At 65.5% G+C, this 23727-nt stretch overlaps 1 protein-coding gene across 1 annotated transcript in view; it reads left to right on the plus strand.

The window, feature by feature from the left end:
• Nucleotides 1-5728, plus strand: part of TSNARE1 (t-SNARE domain containing 1) — a 90549-nt gene extending 84821 nt beyond the window's left edge. Inside the window, 1 exon segment of the mRNA XM_046020542.1 lies at nt 5598-5728. Coding sequence (XP_045876498.1) covers nt 5598-5613 — 16 coding nt within the window. The 3' untranslated portion in view covers nt 5614-5728.
• The last annotated feature ends 17999 nt before the right edge of the window (nt 5729-23727 follow it).

Consider the following 23727-nt stretch of genomic DNA (forward strand, 5'->3'; position numbering starts at 1 on the left):
GGGCCTCCAGAGACTCAGGGAGCAGAGGCCAAGGGGCCACGCTTCCCCACGTATCCCCACCTGGTGTCACTCTCCCGATGTGGGGGAGGGGGGCCACCCCTTCCCATGCGGTCATTATGGGGGCTCTTCTCCCTGGGGTCACTCAGCCTCCAGACCAGGGTAGTCTCCAGTGGCTCCCCGCTTCCCGGGGTACACTGACCCCCCAACTCTGGGCCCATGTGCCCGCCCCTAGGGCCCCCCCTTTGCTGGAAGTTTCTGCACCCGGTGAGGAAGGCCTGGAGGGCGTGATGGGGTCTTCCCTGCCACGCACAGCTCCCTCCGGCCCCCAGGGGTGCTGGCTTGGACTTTGGCTCGCCACCCCCTTCCATGCCTCCTGCCGCTCCTCCTCCTCGAGACGCCTCGGAATGTCCTAGTCAGGCTGCTCGCGGCGGCTGCACCCCTGCTCTCGGCCGACACGGACTCTGCTTCCCGAGGAGCTGCTGGAAGCACTTTGGGGACGAAGCCCGGAGCAGGACCAGCTCTCCTGAAGGCCACACAGTGGAGCATAGGACTAGGCTGCTCGCTGACCCGCCAGCGGGCGGCCACGGCCCGGCTTCTACAGGCCCGGCGGGAGACGGGTGCGGACACGCCTGCCCCGGCACCGGCCTTGCTCGTGGGCCTGGGAGATGGCGCGGGATGGGGACAGCCTCTCAGGCCAGGGGAGGCCGCCGCGTTCTGCTAGAGACAAAGCCGGACCCGGTTTGGGGTGCACACTGGGGTGCCTGTGCCCACCTCACGAGTCCCCAGCCCTGCAGCCCAGCAGGAACTTGGTGACCGTGTTGCTCCTGCAGGTCGCTGGTGCTGGCTCAGCAAACTGGCTCATGGTGGGGTCCAGTCCAGCACAGACGTCCCTGCCTCCGCGCTTGGCCGGGAGCCCCCTTCCCTAGACCCCGCAGGCCCCGGGCTCGCCTCCGTCACAGTGGCGGCTGACTGGTCCCTTAGTGCTGGGAGCCCCTCCTGGGGGCGTGCGTCCTGGGCTGACTGTCGCCCAGTGACCGAGGGCGAGGGAGTGGCCTGGTGCCTGGGCAGGGGGAGGCCTGCAGGGACCCCTCGCGGCCACAGGGGCCGTGGGTAGCCCGTTGGCAGAGTTGGGGACCTCCGTGGGGAGCTGAGCGGGCAGCTCTCTGTGCCTCGGGGTGCACCCCTGCTTTCTCTAAATGTTTGGGGAGTGGGGCCGGCGGGAGGTTCTCTCCCCCGCAGGCCTGGCCCAGAGTCTGGGCGCCCTGTGCTCTCCGGAGCGGAGCCCCTGTGCGGGAGTGGGGGTGAGTGGGGGGTGCCTGATCTGCCCCGACCAACCCGGGGTCTTCAGGACGGAGCAGAAGTGGTTCAGGGCAGGTGAAGCATCAGAGCCAGCAGGCCAGGTGGTGGGGGCCTGCCCAGTAGCCCCTTGGGGAGGGAGCCGGCCGTGGGGGGCGGGTCTGCTTGTATGGCGGCCCAGGGCAGAGCCGGGTCCGATCTGGGGAGCGCTCTGTGGGCTGGGCACGTTCGTTCTTGGTCCGAGGTGGGCTTGGCGTGTGCTCACTCGTGTCTCCAGGCCATCCCTTGCCGTCAGAGCTGGTTCCCAGTGTCCCCAGGGCCTGTGCTGGAGGCCGACCAGACTCGGGCTTTCTTGGAGCCTGAGATCAGGGTGCAGGGCAGCCCAGGCTCTGTCCCCGAAGCTGCCGTCTGTCTGGGCATGGAGGCGGTCACTCCTGTCTTGGGCGTCCGTCTCTAACCTCCGCAGGAGAAGGACGGGGCTGCCGCTGCCCAAGGCCTCGGGGTGCGAGGTGGCTCCTTGGCACCTCAGCAGGGCCGGGGTAGGGCCAGGGGCCTGGGTGGCCACTGGGCAGTCAGTGCTGCAGGGGGGGAGAAGCAGGGTGCCCCGGCACGAGAAGAGGTAAAGTCCTCCTTCCTCTCCTCTCAGTGGGGCTCAGCCTGGGGGGGCTGGGGGAGGGAACCCCGGGAGACAGCCAGCCCCTCAGGGCCATCGCTGGGCAGAGCGCACGCTGTGTGCTGCCCGTGCCTGCCTTCACCTGGGCCTGCCCTGCCACCGCGCTGCGCTCCAGGCTGGGCGTGTCGCGGTCCAGGGGAGATGGAAGAGAGCAATCGAGCTGTTTCTGCCCCCGAAGTCCTTTGAGCTTGGAGTCCTGTCTCCGTCTTGGAGAAGGAGCGGCGTGTTTGTGGCAGCCGGCGTCATGGCCGCTGGGCCGCGAGGAGGGTGCCTCGTGCTGCGGCCACCGTCTCGCTCCGTCTCGCGCTACCGGGATCCGTGGGCGTAGAGGAGGGCACGGTGTAGACCCGTCCGTCACGGGATTCACACCCCGCTCCTGCTGCGGATGGGTGTCACCGTTTCACTCACCGTCGCTCTGCGTGTCTCCGCGGCCTGGCCTTGAGCTCCGAGCGGGTCCAGTTATGAATTCGGCGCGTGTTTTCACCACCGGCATCACGGCGTGCAGGGCTCCGGCTTCCCGAGGTTGCTCCGGGGCGCGTGGGGGTGGCTCGACTGTGCCGCCGGTGGGACTGCCCAGCGCCGCATCGACACCCCTGCCAGGCGCGCCCGGGGCCCCACACTGAAGACAGCCGGTTGGCCGCGGCCCGAGACCTTGGCCCGGCGCAGTGCTGCGGCCCCCGCGCCTTGGCTCCCAGCCCAGCAGGGGGTCCTCCCCTGGCTCCACGGGACCCGCAGAGACAGGTCCCCTTCTTTCTTCGAGGCAGGGGCCGTGGTCAGGAGCAGGAGGACTGGCCCGGGGCGCAGAGGACTCACGGGGCCTCTATCCGGGCGGGCCTCTGTCCTCCTGAGTGAGCTGCCCTGCCCCCCGGTGCGCCTCCTGATGGCTCTGGTGACCAGTGCGCACGCCAGCCAGGTGGCCCGGCGCTCCATCCCTGTGGCCTCTGCCTTTCTGGGGGCTGGCCTCCTCGCCTGGCCTCCAGTAACACCAGCATGGGGCCTCCGTGAGCCCGGGGTGGGGCAGCAGCCCTCCACCCCACCCCATCTCTGGGCCTGGGCTCCCCGGGGCTCGCCCTTGGGGTGTCCTTGGGGTCACACTCTGTAATTCCTTCTGTTGTCTTGATTTGCAGATAGTATTGAAGCTAGCCTTGAGGCTGCGTCCTTGCACACAGAGGCGGCCAGCGAGCTCCTGGTTGGAGCCAGCCAGCACCAAGTAAGTCAGTTTGAAGGGACGGGCCCGGCTGGCCCGTGGCCCCCTCTGTCCTGTCTCCCTGGGAGGCCCAGGCCCCGCCCTGTACTTGGGAGCTTGCGCCCACAGAATCTTCTCAGAGCCAAGGACTGGTGCAGCGGAGGGGAAAGGGCTGCGGGGTCTGCACCCCTGCCGAGGCAGGCGGCCCTGGCCTTGGCCCAGCCGGCTTGGTGGAAGGTGGAGGACAGGGAGCTGGTCGTGAACATGAACAGGGCCCGTGTGGGGGATCTCACTGCTGTGGGTGCCCTGGAGCGCGATCGCCAGGCTGCCTCTCCGGAAAGCTCTGTGGCATCTCTTGTGCCCAGGTGGGCAAGCTGGGTCGGTGGGGTCTGTCCCCTTCCTCTGACCCTCCTCCGACCCTCTGACCCTCCTGCCTGCACCAGCTGCCCAGGCCCCTGTGCGGCTCGGGGCTGCCTCTGGCCAGGCTTGGCCTGGAGGCTGGGATGGGCCGCCCCTTCTTAGAGCCATCAGAGCCTGGCTTGGGGCAAGTTGGCTGCTCAGAGGGAGTGAGAGCAAACATCAGGCCTTCATCTTCTTGCCATGGGGCTTTGAGCAGCCCTGTGTGACCCGCCGCTGCCGTGTGAGCACCTGATGGGGCGCGGCAGGCTTCGGCCTTGATGCAGATGGGAGGAGGGCAGGCAGCCTTCCCCACTCCCTCCTCGCTCACTCACTGGCCCTTTGCTCCGCGCTGGGCTCTGACACTCAGGGATGGACACCGTAGAGCCTGTCTCTCCGTGAGGGGGCATCCCAGGGGGAGGGTGGGGTGGACAGTCCAGTCCAGTGAGAGGAGGGCCCTGGGCCACTGGGGCAGGCAGACTTTCCCGGGAGGGCACGTGCTCCATCTTGAAGGCCAAGTAGTGGTTGTCCTGGTGGGAGCAGGGCACAGCACCTGGGGAGACGAGGCCGATGATGCCCTCATTCCCTGGGGTCTCCGGGAGGTCAACACAGCTGGTGTTGGCTTCCCGTCTCCTGCATCGGCGGCCCTGGAATGAGAAGTCGAGCTGACGGACAGTCAGTGGCCCGTGAGAGCAGGTGAAGAAGCAGGCCGGGCCAAGGTCTTGTCCGCAGGCTGACGCCAGCTCGGGGCTCACTGCCCGGCCCACGGCCCCTGCAGCTTGCAGCACACGGAGGGCAGCCCGGTCCTCCAGCGGGGGTGTCGCCGCCAGGCCTGGGCCTTCCAGGGCCCTCCCGGAGTGGAAGGAACAGGTCGCAAATGACATGCAGGGCATACTTGCCCGAAGCTCAGGGCCCGGCGTCCCCGGGATGGGAGCTCTTCCAACGGCAGGGCCTGCGGGCGCCCTCCCTACCGCGGCAGCTTCAGAGGGAAGCACTGACCCGGCCGGTGGCTGCCTCTGGGAACCGCCGGGGCCGGCCGTCAGCGGGATCGGCGGGTGCCAGGACCGCACGCGAAGACGGGCTGTGAGGAGGAGGAACGGCAGGAGGACGCGGAGGCAGCGCGGGGGCCTCCTCACTGGGCCAGAGCCCCAGCCCCGTCCCGTTCCCGGGGAGCTTGCTGGACCCTGCCCTCTGGTGACCCGATCCCTACCCCATTTCCGCCCGGGAACGTCTCGCGCTAATCGCCAGCCTGGCAGGCAGCACACGGCCCAGGCCCAGGCCTCAGGTCCAGGTTTTCCCTGAGAAGTTGGCCAGTGTCCCCCACCCCCACCACACCCTGACGAGAGAGAGTGACGTCCCTACATCCAGGCGTTGGGGTTGGCGGTCCAGGGAGGAGCAGGGCTTCCCACAGCTGCGCGGCTGTCAAGAGGCGGAGCCGGTTTGCAGCCAAGGCTCTCGGATTCCTGTCCGGGACGTGCCCTGCTGCCCTGGGGAAGCTCCGGTGCACCCTCCCCTCCTCCCGAACACCCACTCGTTGGAGGACCTGGAGACCGATGGGTGGGGGCCTGGATGGGTGGAAGGATGGATGGTTGGGTGGGGGATGGGTGGGCGGAGGACGGGTGGGCGGACGGTGGGCGGAGGACGGATGGACGGACAGATGAGTGTAAGGAAGGAGGAGAAAAGGAAGGAAGAAGATGGATGGGTGTTGGATGAGGAAATGAACGGGCAGGTAGATGAGTGGGTGGCATTGTGGTGGAACAGATGGACAGACGGGGCGGTGGACAGACAGCGGCCAGCTGGCCGGACGTGTGGACAAGTGGCACGGCACCAAGGCTTCTCAGTTCCAGGCTGCGGTTAGGACCTCGGTGTTACCGGATGAAGACTCACCCCGTGAGTCTCGTGTGGGTGCTGCTGCCCACCACGGAAGGGCACTGGGAGACCAAGGGGCTCTGTGTGCAGAGGGCCCTGCTGTCCCCTCTCCGCCCCTCCCATGCGTCGCCCCAGCATGGCTGCGGCACGCTGACGTTTCCTGTCTCCCTCCACCAGCGGACGAGGACGATGACGCCCCCAGCAGCCTGTGGACCCTGGAGGGGCCGAGCCTGCCGGAGCCCGAGCCCTCGGACCTACGAGGAACTAACCCTGCGCCTACGTCCTCGCCCTCCCCGCCGGCCTCTCCGGGCTCCCCAGCCTCCGTGCCCCCTGCGGCTACGTTCCCAGGGGCCCTCGGGCCCTCCCCACCCCCCACCGGGCCACCCCCATCCCCCGGGAGGCCCGCGGGGGAGGCCTCCGAGTTTGAGCGGTGGCTGCTGGACGCGCAGCGGCGACAGGGGGTCCTGCTGTCCCACTGGTCCCAGCAGCAGAGCCAGCTGATGGCCCAGCAGAACCGGCTGCTGCAGAGGCTGGCGGAGCAGAGCCAGTGGCTGGCCGACGGCATGGAGGCCCTCAACCGCACCCTTGAGAAGCTGGTGGGGGCCTACCTGGTGCCGGGAGCCTCGCCCCCTGTCGTGGACGGCGCCCCTGCCGGTGGAGCGGCCCGCGGGCCCGGCAGAGGCTCCCCGGGCAGCCCACAGCGCCCTTCCCCGGGCCTGGAGGTCTTCTCAGGGATGATCCTGAAGGTGGAGGAGAAGGTCTGACCCCCGAGGGCGCACACAGCTGGGACTCCAGCCCTTCTGGGAGGTGGGCCGGGGGCAGCCGGGGGCAGCCGGCGCCGCTGGGCCTCCGCAGAGCCAGCGAGGACGAAGGACACCTTCGTGGGTGTTGTCTATGCGCTCGGCGACTGCAGGGGAAGGCTCTGGGACGGCCGTGGGCCCTGGGCAGACGTCTACTCAGGGACCTTGTGGCTGGAGGCGGCAGAGGGGTGGGGCCGAGCCCAGCCCCCACTCCCATCGCGTGCTCCCCGGCTGGGCTGCGTGCCTTGGAGGACAGCCGCGGGGGGTGCAGTGTCCCCAGACCCGGATTGCCCTCTGCAAGCCTCCTCCTCCCCCTCCTGGTTGTGCGGGCTCTGTGGGCTGGGCTCCGACGCTTTCCACGATCCTGCCAAGGGAACCACGTCTTGCGGGCCTGCTGTCATTTCTCCCGGTTTTAGATCTGTGGTGTGAGAGACACACGGACACGTATGTGTGACTTGGTACTGTACGGGGTGGGATGCTGTTTTGTACCTACTGATTTTCTCGCAAAGAAGTTATTTTTCTTATATAAGCATAAAATAACAACAAGAAAAGGCAGTGACCGTGATGGTGCCAGCACGAGACGGAGCCCAGGGCTGCTCTCGCGGGTGGGCTGCTGTGCTCAGCCCCGGGGGGGAGCCCCGAGCACTGGCTGGGTGTTCACATCTGCCTCCCCGAGTCCCTCAGGGAGCTGGTGTCCACCCCTGGCCCTGTCACACGGCTGCAGCCACACAGCTCCGCAGGGGCCAGCAGGAGAGGGCAGGGCTCCCTGAACCCCAGGTCCTCGCTGGTCCTGGGCCGCGTGCCCTCTGCCCATCTCCCCTTGGCTTCCTTCTCCTGACCGCCGTGGATAAAAGTCTTCTCTAGAAGTGGGAGCCTCAAGTGTTGGCGTGGGCGGGGCAGCGTGCTAGCTCCCGGGCCCTGGGGAAGTCCAGCATCGAGGAGGGCTGAGACTAGTGTCCCTGGCACATTGGGCGGGACCCGCCTCTGGATTTCTGTGTTCGCCATGACCCAGCAGCGTGCCAGTAATGTCGTCTGCGGAAGAGAGCCTGATCTCTCCAGCCAGTCGTCCAGCTGCTCTCTGCGACGTGGCCCGGCCGCCATCCCGGCCTCCCCCCTCCTGTGGGGGCATAGGATGCCATTCGCCGCCCATGGCAGCCTCACTCCGACGGCCCCTCCCTGGGAAGCCGCCTTTCTCCTAAAACCTCAGTTTCGTCTTCATGCCAGCTCTCAAGCCTTGTTAATCTTCGCTCTGGAGGGAGGGGATGGATGGTTCCCGTCCACTAAAAGATGCCCCCCCGGTTGTCATTCACCTCCCTACTGGCTATGAGCACGCCTCTCTGTGATACAGGCTGAAACCTCCAGTCTCAGACTGAGCCCTGATCCTGGTCCCTCGCTGAGCCCTATGCCTGGTCACCCTCTGGATCCCGACCCTGGTCCCGCACTGAGCCCTGACCCTGGTCACACACTGAACCCTGACCCTGGTCCCGCACTGAGCCCTGACCCTGGTCTCACTCTGAGCCCTGATCCTGGTCGCACTCTGAGCCCCGATCCTGGTCACACTATAAAGCTTCATCCTAGTTATATTCTGGGCCCTAACCCGGGTTACCCTGAGCCCGGACCCTATTATTTCTGTAATACCTACCACAAGCCTCCTCTGGCCCTGGCCCCGTACTAGGTGCCGAAGATGCACGAGTGGCCAAGGCAGACCAGAGCCGCTCCTCGCAGAGCTCAGGGTCGGCTGTAGAAAACAATACTAAGAAGTAAACACATGCTGGGTAAGTGTTTCCTGTGTTTAAGTTGGAACTAGATTTGGCTGTGTCCGACAGAAAGCCCAGATGGCGTGTTTTGGAGAACATGGCGGGATGACTTTCACTTAGAAGCAGTCCGTGCTTGGCGAGTCGACGCAGCAGGCAGCTCTGCGGCCCTCGGGCTCACGTGGCCTGCGGGCGCTGCTCCGTCGTCGTGTGCCCGTGGCCCAGGCTGGCTGCAGGACCCCCACCGCCGCACACAGGTTCCAGGCGGCGGGAGGAAGAGGAAGGATTAAGAAAGCACGTCCACTCCTTGAAGGACGTTTCTGCTCGCGTCCCATCCCGTCGGCCGGCAGTGACAATGGGCAGCTGGCCGCCCCGGCCCGGGGATCCGCAGTAGGACCTCGTGCCCCGAAGGCAGCGGGTGGCCTTGCTGGTGAAGGCGTGCGGGCAGAGGCCCTAGAGACCACATGGTAGATGTCAGTGAGCCCCGGAGAGCAGGTGGGACGGGAGGGGCTGGCAGAGAGTCAGGGCTGAGCTTGGGGAAAAGCAGCCTCCACCCCTGCTGTGGGCTCCGGAGTCCCGGAGCTGAGAGCTGGTGGCCCCGGGTCCGTCTGCCTCTGAGGCCGGAACCCCGTGCTGCAGACACAGCCTGGGGAGGAGCACGACGGGGACAGCGGGGGCCCGTCCGCAGGCCACGGGTCGGGGCGCACGAGGAGACCGGGCCATGCCGCGAGAATAGAACCCCGGCTGGCCGTGCGTGGAGGGGAGCCCTGGTGGCTCGGGTGCCGTCCTCACCCTGGGGCTCTGGAACCTCCTCTCAGCGATGCATCAGGGGAGCCTGAAGGGCCTCTCGGAAACAGCTGTGGTCTCGGGTTAGACAGGAGCTGTCAGAGTGTCCTGGGAAGAGAATCTTGGGGAGCGTGGGAAGGAGGCAGCGAAAGGACGGCCCCCCCTCGCAGGTGGGACTGCAGCGGGCTCAGCTCGGCCACAGGCCTCCAGCCTGTCCTGCTCGCACACTCCCTTGCGGCACAGACTCAGGATGGAAGCGAGCTGGTGGGGGGGTGAAGCCAGGGTTGGGGTCCCATCACAGGTGCCCCTGGGCCCAGCAGTGGAGTGCTCGGGAGCAGGTGCATGAGCGTGCTGTCCCAGCACGGGGGTCACTGGGGCTGTGGGGCCTGAGGAGGGAAGGGGCAGAGAGGGGACGGGGCTCTGAGGACCCTGTGTGGAAGGAGGGCGACAGGGCAGCGAGAGAAGGCAGGCGCAGCCCCGCGGAGGAGGAGAGCAGAGCGGGAAGGCTGCGGTGGCAGAGGCCAGGGGAGGGATCCAGAAGGGCCAATGGGTAGCGAAGAAACGGTCCCAATGTGGGGCATCGAGAAGGTGTCAGTGGCCGTGACAGGAGACGGTCTCTGGCTTGACTGCCCAGAGGCCGGATAGGCCGAGGTCTGGAAGACGCTGCAGGTCACCTCTGTGCACCCCTCGTACGGGAGTCTGGGGTGCAGGGGTGACCCTGGAGCCCGTGTCCGGACCGCAGGCTCTCACCCCATCCCTCGCCGCGCTGCCTTCCCAGCCGAGGGAGCCCCGGCGCCTCACTCCTGGAGCAGCTGCGGGGCATGCGGGCAGCTGGGCAGATCTGCCCTCGGGTGACGGGGTTGGCCATCCCAGCGGCCCTCCTGCTCTGGAACAGTCTAACCTGGGAACCCTCCGCCTCCAGTGCCTTGCCGCCTTGCCAAGATGCAACAAGGGAACTGACCTTTCTCGCCCATCACCTCCCCTGCAGCCCTGATGGGAAGCGCAGCGTGGCAAGCAAGTTCAGGGCTGATGTGAGACCCCAGACCTGCAAAGCTCTTCATGGGCGGAAGCGGCCAGTGAGGCCTGCGGGAGGCCCACAGAATGAGGGGCCCGCGTGACCCCACGGCTGGAGGCCACTCTATGTGACGGGGTGGCAGAGCAGGGCAGGCAGGACCCATTGCAGAGATAACAAAACAGGCCCCATTACGGGGCCAACTCTGTCCCCAAGTGACTGAGTCCTCACCCCGGGCCCTCAGAGGGTGACGGCTCTTATCCACACACCCCTTATCCGGCAGAGGGGCCTCGGGCACCAGCCCAGCCCGCGCCTGGGTCCTCGGCGCAGCCGCCAGAGCCCGGAGGAGAGCGATTCCTGCTGTCCCAGGCACCCGGCCTGTGTCGCTGGGGCGCCGAGCCGGCCGACGCGGAGCATTGCAGCTGCGGGAATTAGCTAGATGTGATGCAGACAGTTGCTACGAAATACTTTAAAATAAGATGAAATCACGATGGGCGATAAGAGATTATCAAAAGTGACCACGTGTGTCTGGAAAAGATCACCTCCGACTTCTAGAACGAAGAGCTCCATGGACGGCCACGAGCCTGGGCATCTGGTGGCGGAGGAAGTGACAAACGGTGAGCAGAGGGACACCCGGAGTGGCTGGCGTGTTGCAGAGCGCGGAGCGTGGTCACCAGGGCCCAGAAGGCTGGAGTCGGGCGTGGGCCGGCAGGTGCAGGGTGGGTGCGGGACACCCCGCAGCAGAAACGTGGCAACTGCTCTCCCGGCCGCGTGGGGAGAAGCCGCGGAGACCACGGCAGGGGATCCGTCCGCGTGGAAGGGACGACTGCGACAAGTGTACTTGCCGCCCACATCACGGCCACAACCAGGGAAACCAGAGCGCGGCACGGCCGTGTCTGCGAAGTGTCCGAAAATCACCGTGAGCGCTAGTCCTGTCACCGGCAGCAGCGCCCGTCGAGGACGAAGACGCGCGCAGGAGCGTCCGCGCGGGTGAAAGCCCGGCGGGCTCACCAGGAGGCGGCGCTCCCCAGCGGGACGTCTGAAGGACTAGGTGACCCTGGAAGGAACACCTGCGACGCAGGGATGGGGGGCCGAGAAGTTGGTAAATATGTAGGCAGAGCCAGCAAATGCCTGTGAACTAATGAAGTTACTTTGTAGCAAAGTCGTAATGATGATTGTGGTGTCTAATCCGTGGGGTGACATTCTGGGAGAGCTCAGACCGACACCCAGATAGGTAGTGTAACCGTTGGGAAGAGCTGCTGAAGTATTCTCATCGCGTAGTGTGCGTAGGGAAGTTAAATACGGACTCATTTTGGCTTCTGTTAATAATTACGGTAAAACTCCTTCATCAGAATTAAAAACTTACGCCCCGTGAAGACGCTGGGAGGACAGGCTATTCAGGGAGAGAAGCAGAGGGCTCGTATCCTGTATGTGTGAAGAGTTCTCTAGATTCAACAGTAAGAAAACGAACAATTCAGTGAGGAAATGGCAGAAGATGGGAGCAGATATTTGCCAAAGATTTCCGACGGCCCCGTGAGCACCCGCGAAGACGGCCGGCACCACTAGCTGTTAGAGAAACGCCACGTAAAACTGCAATGGGGTCCGCTGTGCACCTGCCCCAGACGCAGAAGGCGAGACGTGGGACACAGGGAGCCTGGGCTGTCCGTGCACTGCCTGCGGGGAGGCCACTCTGCAAGCCGGTTCGGTAGTTTCTTAAATACACCGCCCAGCCACCGCACGCCTGGGCATTTATCCGAGGGAAGTAAAAAGTCCCGTTCACCAAAAACCCGTACTCGGATGTCCGCAGCATCTGTGTTTGTAGGAGTCCCCGACTGGAAGCGCTGGATGTCCTTCGCGTTAGCCGTGGAAGCGCACTGTCTCCACGCGGTGTGGCGCGGCGCGAGGGCTCTGAGCAGACGGCCGGGCTCGGGGTCCCTGCCGTGTGAGTCCCCACATAGAACATGGTCAGAGCAGCGGCCCTGTGGCGATGGTGGCAGGATGAGCTCCGTGGCGGCCAGGGCACAGCTGCAGGGGACCACGGGGCCATGGTGCGCGGGTCTTGGCGGCACTGGCCAGAGCGTACGTGGCGAGATCACGGGATCAGTGAAAAGCACAGTGAGATCTGAGGCAGGGCTCCCCTCGGAACCAGGAGTATGAGGGGATTGGGCTTCCAAACCAGAGAAAATGGAATGAGGACACAATTGAGCAAACACAAGTTCTTATTGAGCAAAAACGGAAAAGATTAAATAAAAGAGAGAAAACGAGAGTAACGGGGAAGGAAACGCGTATGGCAAACGGGAAAGGGAAACCACGCCCAGGGCCTGTGCGTTCTGAGCCTGTGCTAAACGTTCCAGATTCTCCCTCCGCCAGGGGAGCCCCTTTTCCTGGGGGGAGGCTCTGCGGGGGGCCCGGGGACGGGGTGAGTGAGCCGGCGCGGGGCTCCCTGGACCCACAGAGCCCGGACCGCCGCGGAGCAGCTCCCTCCCCCGCACCCACTGCACTGGGACGAGCTCACCGTCTGATGCCAGGTGTCAGCAGACTTCAGGGCGTCAGTAAAGAACAAAACACACGGCAATGTTGAGAACCCGCAGTTGGAGAAACGCAACTGACGGTGTAAGTAGTAAAAGAAAAACACGTTTTTTGTATGTTGGGAAGTTTAAAAAGACCTGCGTAACTCAGAGGTCGAAGAAGGACTCGTGAATGGTGCGCCGTTACCGTGCGTGTGAGAAAGACACGAGCAAGTGCCACGCAGCGTGGTGACCTCTGGGGACCTTCGGAAGAAATCTGTGGCCTTAGACGCTTCTGCCACAAACCAGGCAGGCGGAGGACGACTGCACGAAGCCAGGAGGCAGAGGTTAGTGCTGGAGGAAGGACACACAAACCCGGAGACCCGGAGGGGAGGACGCTGGCGACGAGGGCACATGGAGGGAGTGACTGCAGAGTCCCCTTGAGGCTGGAAGCGGGTTCTTTGGAAAGACCGGGACCGTAGACAAGATAAGATGGACCCAGGAGGGAAGAACCGAAATTCCGAAACACGAGAATTCTGTGAATGGTTTGATGCCAACACAGTTGAAAGGTAGAAAACACGCAGGTTCCTGGAGAGGCGCGCGGGTTGCGGGGCACGGGCAGCCCATACACACTCTCAGGCGCCCCCATTCCCCGACCTTCAAGGAATCGGTCCGGCCTCTACGGACTCTTCTAGAGACCAGAAAAAGAGGGGAGTCCCCAGATTCCTGATCCTCAGAGACGGCCCCGCGGCGAAGGGGCACGATGGACGCGCCTGTCCGGGGACCGCGCACCTGTCCCAGGACTGCAGAGGCAGTAATCCCAGGTAGAGCCTTAGCCACGCTGCGCCAGGGGACCTGCCTTTCGGGAGCCTCGTGTTTGCCACAAGGACCCGACTGATAGCAGGAACCGTGTCGCGGAACACGAACTCGGCAGCGGCCCCTTGCCCGGCCCCCTCCCCGCGAGCCTAGCACGCCTGCCCTGCGCGCTGACAAGCACAGGGCCTCCGTCAGTACGGCCGCCTTCCCCTCCCGCCCAGCCCTTGTCCTGCCCGCCGCTGCCCTTTACAGAGAGCATTCCCCGATGCGTGCGCCCTGCGGCTGACGCCCCAGTGGGGACTTGTTTCCGGGGCGTGGTCTCTCCCGAGTGGGACGCAGGCAGGGTTCTGGCTGTGTCCCCACCTGGCACTGGGACAAAGCTCAGCATGCAGTCGGTGCTCAATAAAAGTCCTCCTGAACTTCGAACTTCGTCTGGGCAGTGGGGAGGGCGGGAGTTCGCAGGCTTTGGGAGGCACGGCCGGGGCTGGCCCCCTGGCCAGGTGACATCAGGAGCTGCACCACGAACACAGCCTGCAGAGCTGGGGCTCCTGAGCTCATCCACACCCAGCAAAGGGCAGGCCTGGCCCAGGACCCCTCCGGCCACCCTGGCCCAGCCCCGCTCAGCGCCCCCAGGGAGGGGTGGGGACCCCGTCCAGGGAGGGCCGCCCAGCCTCAGCTGGCTCCTGCTTGCTCAGCTGCCCTTAATTTTTCCCTCCCTCCCTTCCCCTCCCCCCTCCCTTCCATACGCCTGTCCCTCCCCCCCCCCCCCCTCCGCCCCTTCAGAAGTCTGTTGAGCTTCCCAGGGGCTCAGGCTCTGGGCTGGTTTTCCCATGACCATGCCTTGACTTTTACCATTTTCTTCTCTGTAAAATTCGGGGTTTGGATCTGGTCACAATCTCAGATACTTCTGCTGGGTGCCTGCCGGCTGTCAGGGCCCAGCAGTCATCCCTGGGCCCTGGTGCAGGGAGGAGGGAGGGTTAGCTGGCCTTCCAAGGCCTGCGGGGTCTGGCTGGCTTGGAGCCACTCTCCCTGTCCCTGAGGGCCGGCTGCCTCGGCTGCCTCTGCCATCCCCATGACTCAGCTCCACGGTGCCCCAGGGGAGGCTGTGGGGGCCCTCTTCCTGGCCTTCGTGGGGACAGGGTGTCGTAACCACGGCAGGCCCGTGGGCCCGTTGAAGCCTGCCGCGGGGGGAGGGCGGCGGGGGGGGGGGAAGCTGCCTTTTAATTTGGAGGCTGAGCAGGTTAAATAAGCAGCAATTGGATTTCGCGGAGGCCTGAGAGTGTGTGGTGTCCCCGGGCGCAGAGAACACGGGACAATCTCGTTCTCGTGATCAGATTGTTACAGATTCTCTCCTCCATCTGCTGAGCGATGTGCTCTGGGCGCCGTGGGGGACAGCTGGCGGGGACGTGGCGGGGGTGGGGAGGGGTGACCCTGCATGCACTTGGGCCTCAGGCCCAGGGCCCCAGAGCCTTGCCCTTTCCCGTCCGCAGCATTGCTGGCCCCCCCAGCCCTGCTCCGAAAGAGCGCCGGGCAGAAAAATACCCCCAGGCAGAGATTAACATCTATCCGTTGAGTGTTTAATAACGCTGCACACAGCACCGGCCCGCCAGAGCCACCGGCGTCTTCCCGGCGAAGGAGGGGGCATGCGCCCCACGCAGCCCCCCCACTTGCCCCACAGTGTCCTTGGCTACTCGGAACCGCCTGAGGCCTGGGCTCATCACGACTTTCGGGGCGGCCCCGCTCCTCTGTGTCTGCCGTGCTGCATCCAGGATGTCAGGGACCTGGGGTGACACGCCTGGTCTCTGGGCCGGCAGGACGAGCGTCCTCAGGTCGGGACCCGGGGAGCCTGCAGGAAGGCGTGTGCAGGCCTTGGGGCCAGGCTCTTGGCGGCTTCGGCCGCTCCAGGTGGGAGTGAGCTCCCGCGGGCGGTGCCCCCAAGGCTGATGGAGGGAGGCAGTGATAGGGGTGTGGCCCTCCGGCCCCCCCAGGCACAGGCTGCGTCACCCTTTCTTGATCCATGAAGACGTCCTGCTCAGAAGGACTGGGCCTCGCGAGTCCTGGGTGCTGCCCCTTCCCCCTGGACTTGCTGTGCCCTTCCAGCAAATGGGTGCCCACCTTGGGCTCTGGGAGGGCCAGCAGGGTGCTGGCAACCGGGCTTTGGGAGGGGCGGTTTGGGGCGGCCGGCTGGCCTGACCACTGTGTTCCTGTCTCATGGGCCAGGGTCAGGCGGTGCCCTTGAGGCCCGGAAGAAGCGGCTAATTAAATGCCAGCACGTGAGCCAGACAAGGACAGCGGATAAATCAGCACGGCTTAGATTGATTTGGAAAAGCCTCCCAAAGGAGGGATCTTAGAGCAGGAAAGTTCTGCCCCTAGGGTGGGGGAGCCTCCCAGTGCAGTCCTTATAGCAGCCCCGTCAGCTGAGACGCCTGTGACCCCCTGCACAGTGAGGGAGAGACTTGTCCAAGGTACCAGGAGCACCTGCGCCCAGCCTGGAGGCACGGGCACGCCTTGGGGGTGGTGGTGAGCCTGTGCACGCCTGTCCGTGGGGCGGGTGTGCGCACCTGTCTGTGCGGGGCTGGGTGTGCAGGCCCAGGCACGGTGCACGTGTTGTGTGTGGGTGCATGGCGTGTGCGCCCCTGAGCACTTCCTGCCTCCTGGGGCAGCGTTCGGAGCACAGAGGTGGAACTGGTCCATTTTCTGTGCGTGGCACCACAAGTGGCCAGGAGGGCCGCTCCGGGAGGCGGCTGGCTCTGCCATGAGCAGATGAGGGCTGGGAGGGATGGAGGGAGCTGGGCATGGGGACAGAAGATCAGCATGCCCAGGGCCCGACCTGCAGCCTCTGAGCTGCCCCCACCCGGGGCCACCGTAAAGGGAGGGGTGTGGCCACACCTCCCCATCTCCCAGACAGACCCTGGTCCCGGGTGGATCTCCAGAGTGATCCGGATCCCGTTCACAAGCGTTTCTGGAATCCCACGCAGGGGGGCAGCCTCCAGGGGCCCTGTCCAGCCCAGCTTCTTCCTAGCCCAACAGCCTCGAGTCCCAGATTGCGTTTTGGAGAGCTGTAGCCGCAGGGAAGCTGCCCAGCGTTCCTGAGCCCTGGCCCAGGGGCAGGCAGGTGGGAGGGATAGGGCTGGATGACGGTGGCCTGGAGGAGGGAGGAGGCCCGGAGAGGCTCTTGGGCCAGGCAGACAGCCGCCAGCTGCCCCTGGACGCAGCCCCTGGCACCCTGCCCAGCCCAGGTGTTTAGAGGCATTAGGTCTCTGTCAAGGAAGTCATAGGCTCACAAAACACCCGCCCAGGCAAGGTGGTCCCCCTCAGCCTCTCCCCGGCAAGAGAACGCAGCCTCCCACCCTGCCCCGGTCCAGCTTCGCATGCTTCAGCCGGGAGGGCCGTGGGAAGACTTAGCTCCTCGAGGGAGAGGAGGTTCCCTGTGTGCGGTCACCCCCGAGTGGGGAACTGCCTCCTTCAGAGGGGTGACAAGGGGACATAACCCCACAGCGGGGTGACTGGGGGTGGTGTGTGCGTGGGAAGGTCCCATTCAAGACAGAAACAATGCAGTTTTTAAGTGATGGGGAATCTGGGCTTATTTTCAGCAGCTGTATGCAAATTACATGCAAATGAGCCTATTTTCCTAACAGTACCTGTGGCCCAGAGCAGCCACGTTCTGGAGGCCCAGAGGCAGCCCAGCATCTCGTCTCCTTCACAGCAAGTGCCCCGTCTCCAGGAGCCGCGTTGAGTAGGGGCAGCCGCTGCTACTTACTGAACAAATGAAGGCGGTCCCTTGGGTCAGACAGACAGCTCCAGTCCCGATCTGTGAATGACTCCTTGTGTGTGACCCTGAGCACATCGCATGAGCTCTCTGCTTCTCGCTCTCCTTTTCCGTGAAACGCGTATCCGTAGCGGCTCGCAGGGCTGCATGCGAAGCGCGTGGCACCGTGACTCGCTCTGATGGCCGTGGTGGCGATGAGGCTTCTATACCAGGCCTGGCGAAAAGCACTGGAAAAACGAAGAAAAATCTCCTTGCTGAGATGGGCGCACCTTATTCGGAGGCCGCCTCGGTGTGAGGCCGTTGTCCCAACCCGTGTCCCTCCCCTGCAAGCGCTGGAGGGCTTGGTCCGGAAGAGCTCCATGGTTCAGCCTCCCTCCACGGTCAGCTCTCCTGTCAGTGGGGACAGTGGCTGCCTTTTCCAGAGCCCCTGCCTTGCCAAGAAGGCCACTCCAGGCAGGTGGGCAACACAGGGGAGGCGGAGATTCAGTTGTGGCTCTGGAAGTGCCACGGTTCTTGGCCACGTGGCCTCGCATGCAGGACCACACCCTGTCCTGTTCTCCCCTTGGATGATGTCCAGTGGCTTCCTCTGGACGTCAGAGCCCCACCCCTCCCCGCGGGCCTCCAGCTCTCCGAGGGGAAACACAGTCCTGCCCCTCCCGGCCAATCTGGGGGGCGGCCGAGGGCTGAGCACAGAGTGAGGGCGGAGGGCCTGCCAGAGGGCCCTGTGCGGCCTCCTCGGAGCTTCCCATGGGGCAGCGCCCGGCGATAGAGGGCCCGGGGCACCGAGCACAGCACCAGGAGCTCCGGGAGTGTGGCCCAGTCCCTCCCCACACTCGTGCCCCTCACGATGGGTTGCTGCCCACCCGTTTGTAGATGTGGGGCTGAAACTCGGGAAAGGCTTGCATTTGCCTGAAATCGTGGGCCTAGCAAGTGGTGGAGCAGACTCTGGGCCCAGGTCTCTGAAGGCCAAGCTCCCCCCGAGCTCTCTGAATTTCCCCGGGAGCCAGATGGTCAGGAAACGGCGGGTGCCCCGCAAGCAGCTGGGAAGACCCAGAGAAGGTGGCCAGGGAGCAGCGGTGCAGATAGCCCCACGGGGCAGCCCACTCCCACCCACTGTGCACAGATGGGGATTTAGAGCTTTCTGGAAGCTCGGGGAGCGTTCGGGCTGCTTGTCGCCTCGAACTGGTAGAGGCAGGCTGGAGCGGGGTGGTGGGCCTGATGGCCACGGCAGTTCCTCGGGGGCCAACGGGGGTTGGCTGATCAGCGAGGCCACGGGGTGGGACGGAAGAGAAGGGGAGGGCGTAGCGGGCACCGGGGAAGCCAGCGCCTCAGGGCAGGGAGCCTCTCGGTCCAGCAGGCTGAGCCCTGATGTCCGCAGACAGACACAGTTGGGTTTCACTGAAACACCTCAGCGCGGCCAGGCCTGTGGGACCAGGGCCCACGGCTCTGCTGCCCTTTCCGCCAAGAAAGGAGGGAAAGGAGACACAGACCTGTGCTGCTCGCCCAGCAAAAAGCCGGGAATATCTGCGTGAAATCATTCCTGTCTTCTGGGAAAGGCCGGGCTCCTCCCAGGGCAGCCCGCGGTCTAAAGGGGCTGGAGGCGGCAGGAAGGAGGAGTGGGCCGCAGCCCGGCCTCCACCTGCCCCGCGGTGAGCATCCCCACTGCGTCCCCCCTGAGTCCCCGCACAGGGTGACACCCAGCCCCAGCTGGGAGGCTGCCCAGTTGTGCAGCTCCGGAGCCCCTACCGCGACGGCGCCTGCTCCTTCCGACCAGCCACACCGGCCCAGTCCAGCTCCCTCATACCCGCCCTGGGGGGAGCTGCACCGGGTCTGAGGCCAGTCAGTGTGAGCCACCGAGGGCCGTGCTTCTGGGTGGGAAGGGCGTGGGCCGGGGAGGAGGGGCCTGGTGTGCGACTCTGCACGCCCTCGCGGTCCTCCTACCGGGCAGCACCTGACTGAGAGCAAGCCTGTCCCTGCGTGGCTCAGCGGAGCCTCACACCTGTCCTGGGCGGGACACAGGGCAGAAATGATGCGTCCATCCTGCAGATAAAACAGCCAAGGGGCAGGGAGGGCAGGAGACCGGCCCAGTGCGAGGAGGAGCCAGGGTGGGCACTCGCTGCCGTGGACCCCCAGGCCTGCCTCCAAACCACTGCACGCAGGAGTGACGAGGGTGGCGACGACCATCGGGAAGCCAGCGCGCCCCAGTGTCCCCGCGAGCTCGCTGCCAGAGAAGGAGCAAAGCTTGGAAATGGCCTGGCCTGAGTCCTGGCTCTGTTGGTTACCTGATCCCAGACTTCGATGAGACTAAGTCCTGTCTCCGAGCCGTCCTGCCTCATCTGGAGATGCCTCCCTCCTGGGTTCCGGCCATGAAGCGACGGGCAGGCAGCAGCCGGGCGGGGGCTGAGCACGCGCGGTGCCTTCTCTTGCTCCGAACACAGCTCCGGGTGGGGCAATATCGCGGCCCCAAAGACACCCGAGGAGCAGAGGCCCAGAGAGGCGCAGCTGCTTGGCCTGGGTCACACGGCTGGCTGGAGGCACAGCCCGGCCCTTCCTCCCACCTGCTCTGAGGTGGCGTTAATCTGGCCTCCTTGGGAAGACAGATCGGTGTCTGTTTACCTCTCGACAGCAGGAACGGAGAACAGCAGACTTGAGCCAAGCACACAGCCCGGACGTCAAACAAGCCGTCTCTCCCAGCGCGTGCTCTGCAGACAGAAGGTGTGTGCGGCCCGCGGAGGATGTGACCTGCTCCCCGAATGAGCCAGGGGCGCGTCTCCAGGGCCGTAGCGCTCCCGGGCCTGCCTGACTCCCTAGAGAGCAGGGCTGCGGCGTCGCCACGGGACGGGCAGGGGTGTGGTGTGCCCTAAGTGGACGAACCGTGGGTGCTGAAGCTGCTGGTGGGCCCGTCGTGGGGCACGTGGGGACGTGGACAGGACAGGGACATGGGCGGGACAGCCCGGAGCGTGCCGCCTCCTGATCCTCAGTCAGGGAGGACAAGATCTCGAGTCGTGATGGTGGCCTTCTGGGGGTTCGGTGCCCCCTTCAGCCCCAGGTGCTGGACCCACAGAGAAGCCCCTGGAGCAGGTGTCGTGGGATGAGGTCCCTGAGAACAAGGGGGTCAGACCTGCCCAAAGGCGGGGTTTGGGAAGCCTGGACCAGATGACCCTGACGCGGGCTCCTCCCCCCAGTCCCTGTCTTCTGTGTGTTTGCGGGGTTCAGCATTCCCGTCCCGGAAACACGCTCCTGTCCAAGGAAGGGGTTTTGCAACAGCCCGCCTTCCCTCCAGAGGCACCGAGTCACCCTCCAGGGTCCCCGTGTCCTCTTTGGCCGGGTGCAGACCCCGGGCCTGGGGGAGCCATGGTTCACCCTCGCCCTCTGCGAGGGGCACCGGCGGGAAGGACAGTCAGCGAGGCTGTCTGTGTGGGGCTCTGCCCTGTCCTGAGTGAGCCCCTGCCGGTGGGGAAGCCGGGAGCACTGGGTGACCGTCCTGTCCGGCTCTGCCCGGCTCACGTCTGTGCGTTCCCGGACCACATCGACTGTGTTCTCCACCTGGTTCTTAGCTGCTTCCAGGACGCCCGCGAGGGCTCGTTAATGCTGCTGTCAGCAGGACAGACGGAAAGGTTCCCGAGGAAAAACCAAAGCCCAGGGACGCCCGTGTTCTCAGGACAGTTGGAGCAGCCACGGGCCTTTGCAGGGGGGCGGCGCTGCGGGCTGGCTGACCAGGCGGGGACGGACGGCCGCCCGCTCGGGGAGGGGCCTGGGATCTGGTGTGGGCCGGGATTGCCGCGTGGCACCCAGCAGCTGGGGCTCACCTGGCTTCTGCGCTGCGGGGATCAGAGGAGCCGCAGCCCTGTCGGTGGCCGGGTGAGGACCCCAGGGAGCCCCCGGCGTGCACCTCCCCTCCGGATGCGCTTTCCATGCTGCGGCGAGGGCAGCTGCGAAACTCTGAGGGAGGCGCTGGGCCGGGAGCGGGAGTGGAGCCGTGGATTCTGGGAGCCTGGGGCCCCCCAGCATCTGTGACTGCCCCGCCCGCCCCCCCAGCCCCCGGGGTCCCCATGGACCAGAGCCTTGCTTGTCCGCTCTGAACGAGGGAGCCGGGATCCCGAGAACCCCACACAGCGGGTCGGTGGCCGGACTTGCCCGCCTCGGTTCTGTGAATCGGAGCTCGTCCCGCGCCTGCCTGCGTCTGTCTGTCAGGCCGTGTGGCTGCGGTAACAGAACCACCCCCCACCGCGCCGGCTCGAGGTGGGTCCGCGTCCGTGTCCACGGCGGGATAGTACGGCTTTGCCCCTGTGTTCCGACTCTGGGGCGCAGACTGGCCGGGCAGCAGCTCAGACGCCGCCGGGCTCCGGGCAGGGCCGTGGGGTGGCCGACGACACTCAGGCGAGCGTTGCCAGGATCTGTGTGGAAGTGGTGAGACGCTCCCGCTCTCCTGTCGGGATGAGGCGATCCAGAAGCCAGACCCGCTACGGGGGTCGGGAGCAGGAGGGCAGCAGAGGTCTTGAACAGTGTGTAACACCTACATCCCCACGGTCGCGCCCCTGTGTCCACCGTGACCCTCCGTCCACCCCGGCTTTCATCTTCCCCTCGTCTCCTGGCCTCTTCCAGGCCCTGCCCATCGTGGGGGGTCTGAGAAGTCGCCAGCCCGTGCCTCCGTTCCCTGGACTCAGTTCTGTGGGGGGGAGAAGGCCTTTCGCGATCCAGGGAGGGGCCGCAGTCCTGCCCTGCCCCCTGCCAGCCTCGGTGACCCTTCAGGTTCGGACACCCCTGCCGGGCCTGCCGTCCCAGCTCTCCCTGGCGGCTCAGTCCCGCCCCGACAGAGGTCAGCCCACTGCCCCCCGTCCTAGGTGTCCAGGATTTTCTTTCCCGGGACTTCTCCCGTGCCCTCCTTGTACTCTGTCCCCCACCCCTGGGAAGGTGTTAGCGCTGTCCCCGCCTCCTCAGGCCCCCAGACGAGCCCTCACCACCTGCCTGTCCCTCCCTCCAGCCCCTTGGGTGCCCAGGCTCCAGGCTCTGTGGATGCACCGGGGCCGGGACTGACGTCCATGCTGGCCGAGGAGCCGTCCGGCTGCCTCTGGCACCTGCGCGCACAGGTGTGCGACTGGAGATCAGGTGCACTCCCTGGGCAGAGGGAAGAGGGCCTGGTGTGGCCACCTTGGGCAGCGGCCTTTGCCCTCCTGGCTGGCCCTGTGTGCAGAGCCCAGCCCGTGCCGGTGGGTAGCGGGGGAGGGTTCACGACCGACCAGCTTCTGCCTCGTGCAGACACTTCCCACTGGGTGCTCGGGGAGCCCCAGGATGTCCCAGTCTGGGTGGGGACAGGGCCAACCCTATGCAGGCTCAGGGCCTCCCCCAAATCACACGTGCTTGGAATCTGTCTGCTGGATTCCAGGCTGAGGGCCTCGTCCGGCTGCCTCCCTCCTCTGGCCCAAGCCAGGGCCGTGCCCGGAGGCGTCTGGGGGAGGTGGAGGGCAAGAAGTGGCCTGCGGGCCAGGGACTGGGCCGGGGTTTGGAAACCGGATCTTGGCCCCTGCTCTGGGGGTGAGCTGGGGCTGGGCAGGGGGACCCGGCAGCTGGGGAGTCTTGGGCCCGCCCCAAGAGAAAGGGACCCTGAGCCATCTGCACGGTGAGGGCCTCTCGTGGGGACCAGAGCCCTGCGGTCTCAGGGGCCGCCTTGGCGGGGACTGCGTGGTGAGGGCTGTGGGGAGGGAGGCCCAGCCAGGGAGCGCGGCCCCACGTGGCCTTGGCAAGCGACATGCTTCCGGGAACTTTATGGGGTGGGTCTTCAGGGCGTGGGAGTCGGGGAGTCTCATGCTGGCATGTCAGGATCCTAACGCTGGGCTGGCGGACGGCACCGCGGACCGCGAGAGTCATGAACGTGGCGTGTCAGGATGGCGAGGCAGGGGACCCTGACCCGGGTTCCCAGACAGGAGGGTTGCTGTGTGGTGGACGGCCGTGCAGCCGTCCGCGTCGTCGTTCACGGCCTTTTCCGAGTAGCTACTTGATCCACGACGTCGCACACAGCGCAGGGCGACCGTGGGGCGCGACGTCAGGAGCTTGCGGGCGGCACCCGCAGTCCCTCGCCCCACATCACGCCTGCGCGTCCGCGGGCTCGGACCCTGCCCTCGGCTCCGCCCCCAGAAGCTCTCCCTAAAGTTCCCGTTCATGACCCCCCCGGCCCTTACCTACCTCGGCGTCGTGTTATTTTGAACAGACGGTGTTGGTAAAAGGTGTTGGTGGCCAGACGGTGGCTTTTGTAGTTTGGCTTAGTTTTAGCTGCGTAACGATGAGGCCATCTGCGTCCTCCCAGGGCTTTGCCCGTCTCATTCAGCTTCGTTCCCAGCACTTGCCCGCGGGCCTTTGCGGGGCTCGGCCGCGAGGGTCTCACAGGGGCGCAGAGCGACCCGGAGCGGGGAGACCGCGACGCCGTCCCCTCCTCCCCTCCCCGCGGGACGTCGCGTGCTTCCAGCTCCCGGGTCACGCGCACAGCCCCGCTCCGACACCGCGTCGGCCTCGTGGGGGAGCGCAAGCCGGTCCCGCTTTGCCGCGCGCTGCGGCCGCCACGTTCTCCGCTGGGAGAGCGCCGCCTGTCCGCTATTTGACAGTGTCAGATTCTTTGATTTTTGCCAATGCGGTGGGTGTAAACTGGTATCTAATTGTGGTCTTCATTTGCATTTCCCTGATGACTAACGAGGCTGGAATTTTTCATCTGTTTATGTTTGTGTTTCCTGCGCTGCGAAGTCTGTTCATGCCTTTTGCCCATTTTAAAAATTGGATTGTTTGTTTTTTCCCTTCCTAATGGTTTCTGGAATGTAGCCACACACATACGGGCCGTGTTTCCCGCGTAGACGCTGGCGCTCTGCGGGTCC

The sequence above is a fragment of the Meles meles genome, chromosome 1 (assembly GCF_922984935.1).
Source record: "Meles meles chromosome 1, mMelMel3.1 paternal haplotype, whole genome shotgun sequence".
Classification (NCBI taxonomy): domain Eukaryota; kingdom Metazoa; phylum Chordata; class Mammalia; order Carnivora; family Mustelidae; genus Meles; species Meles meles.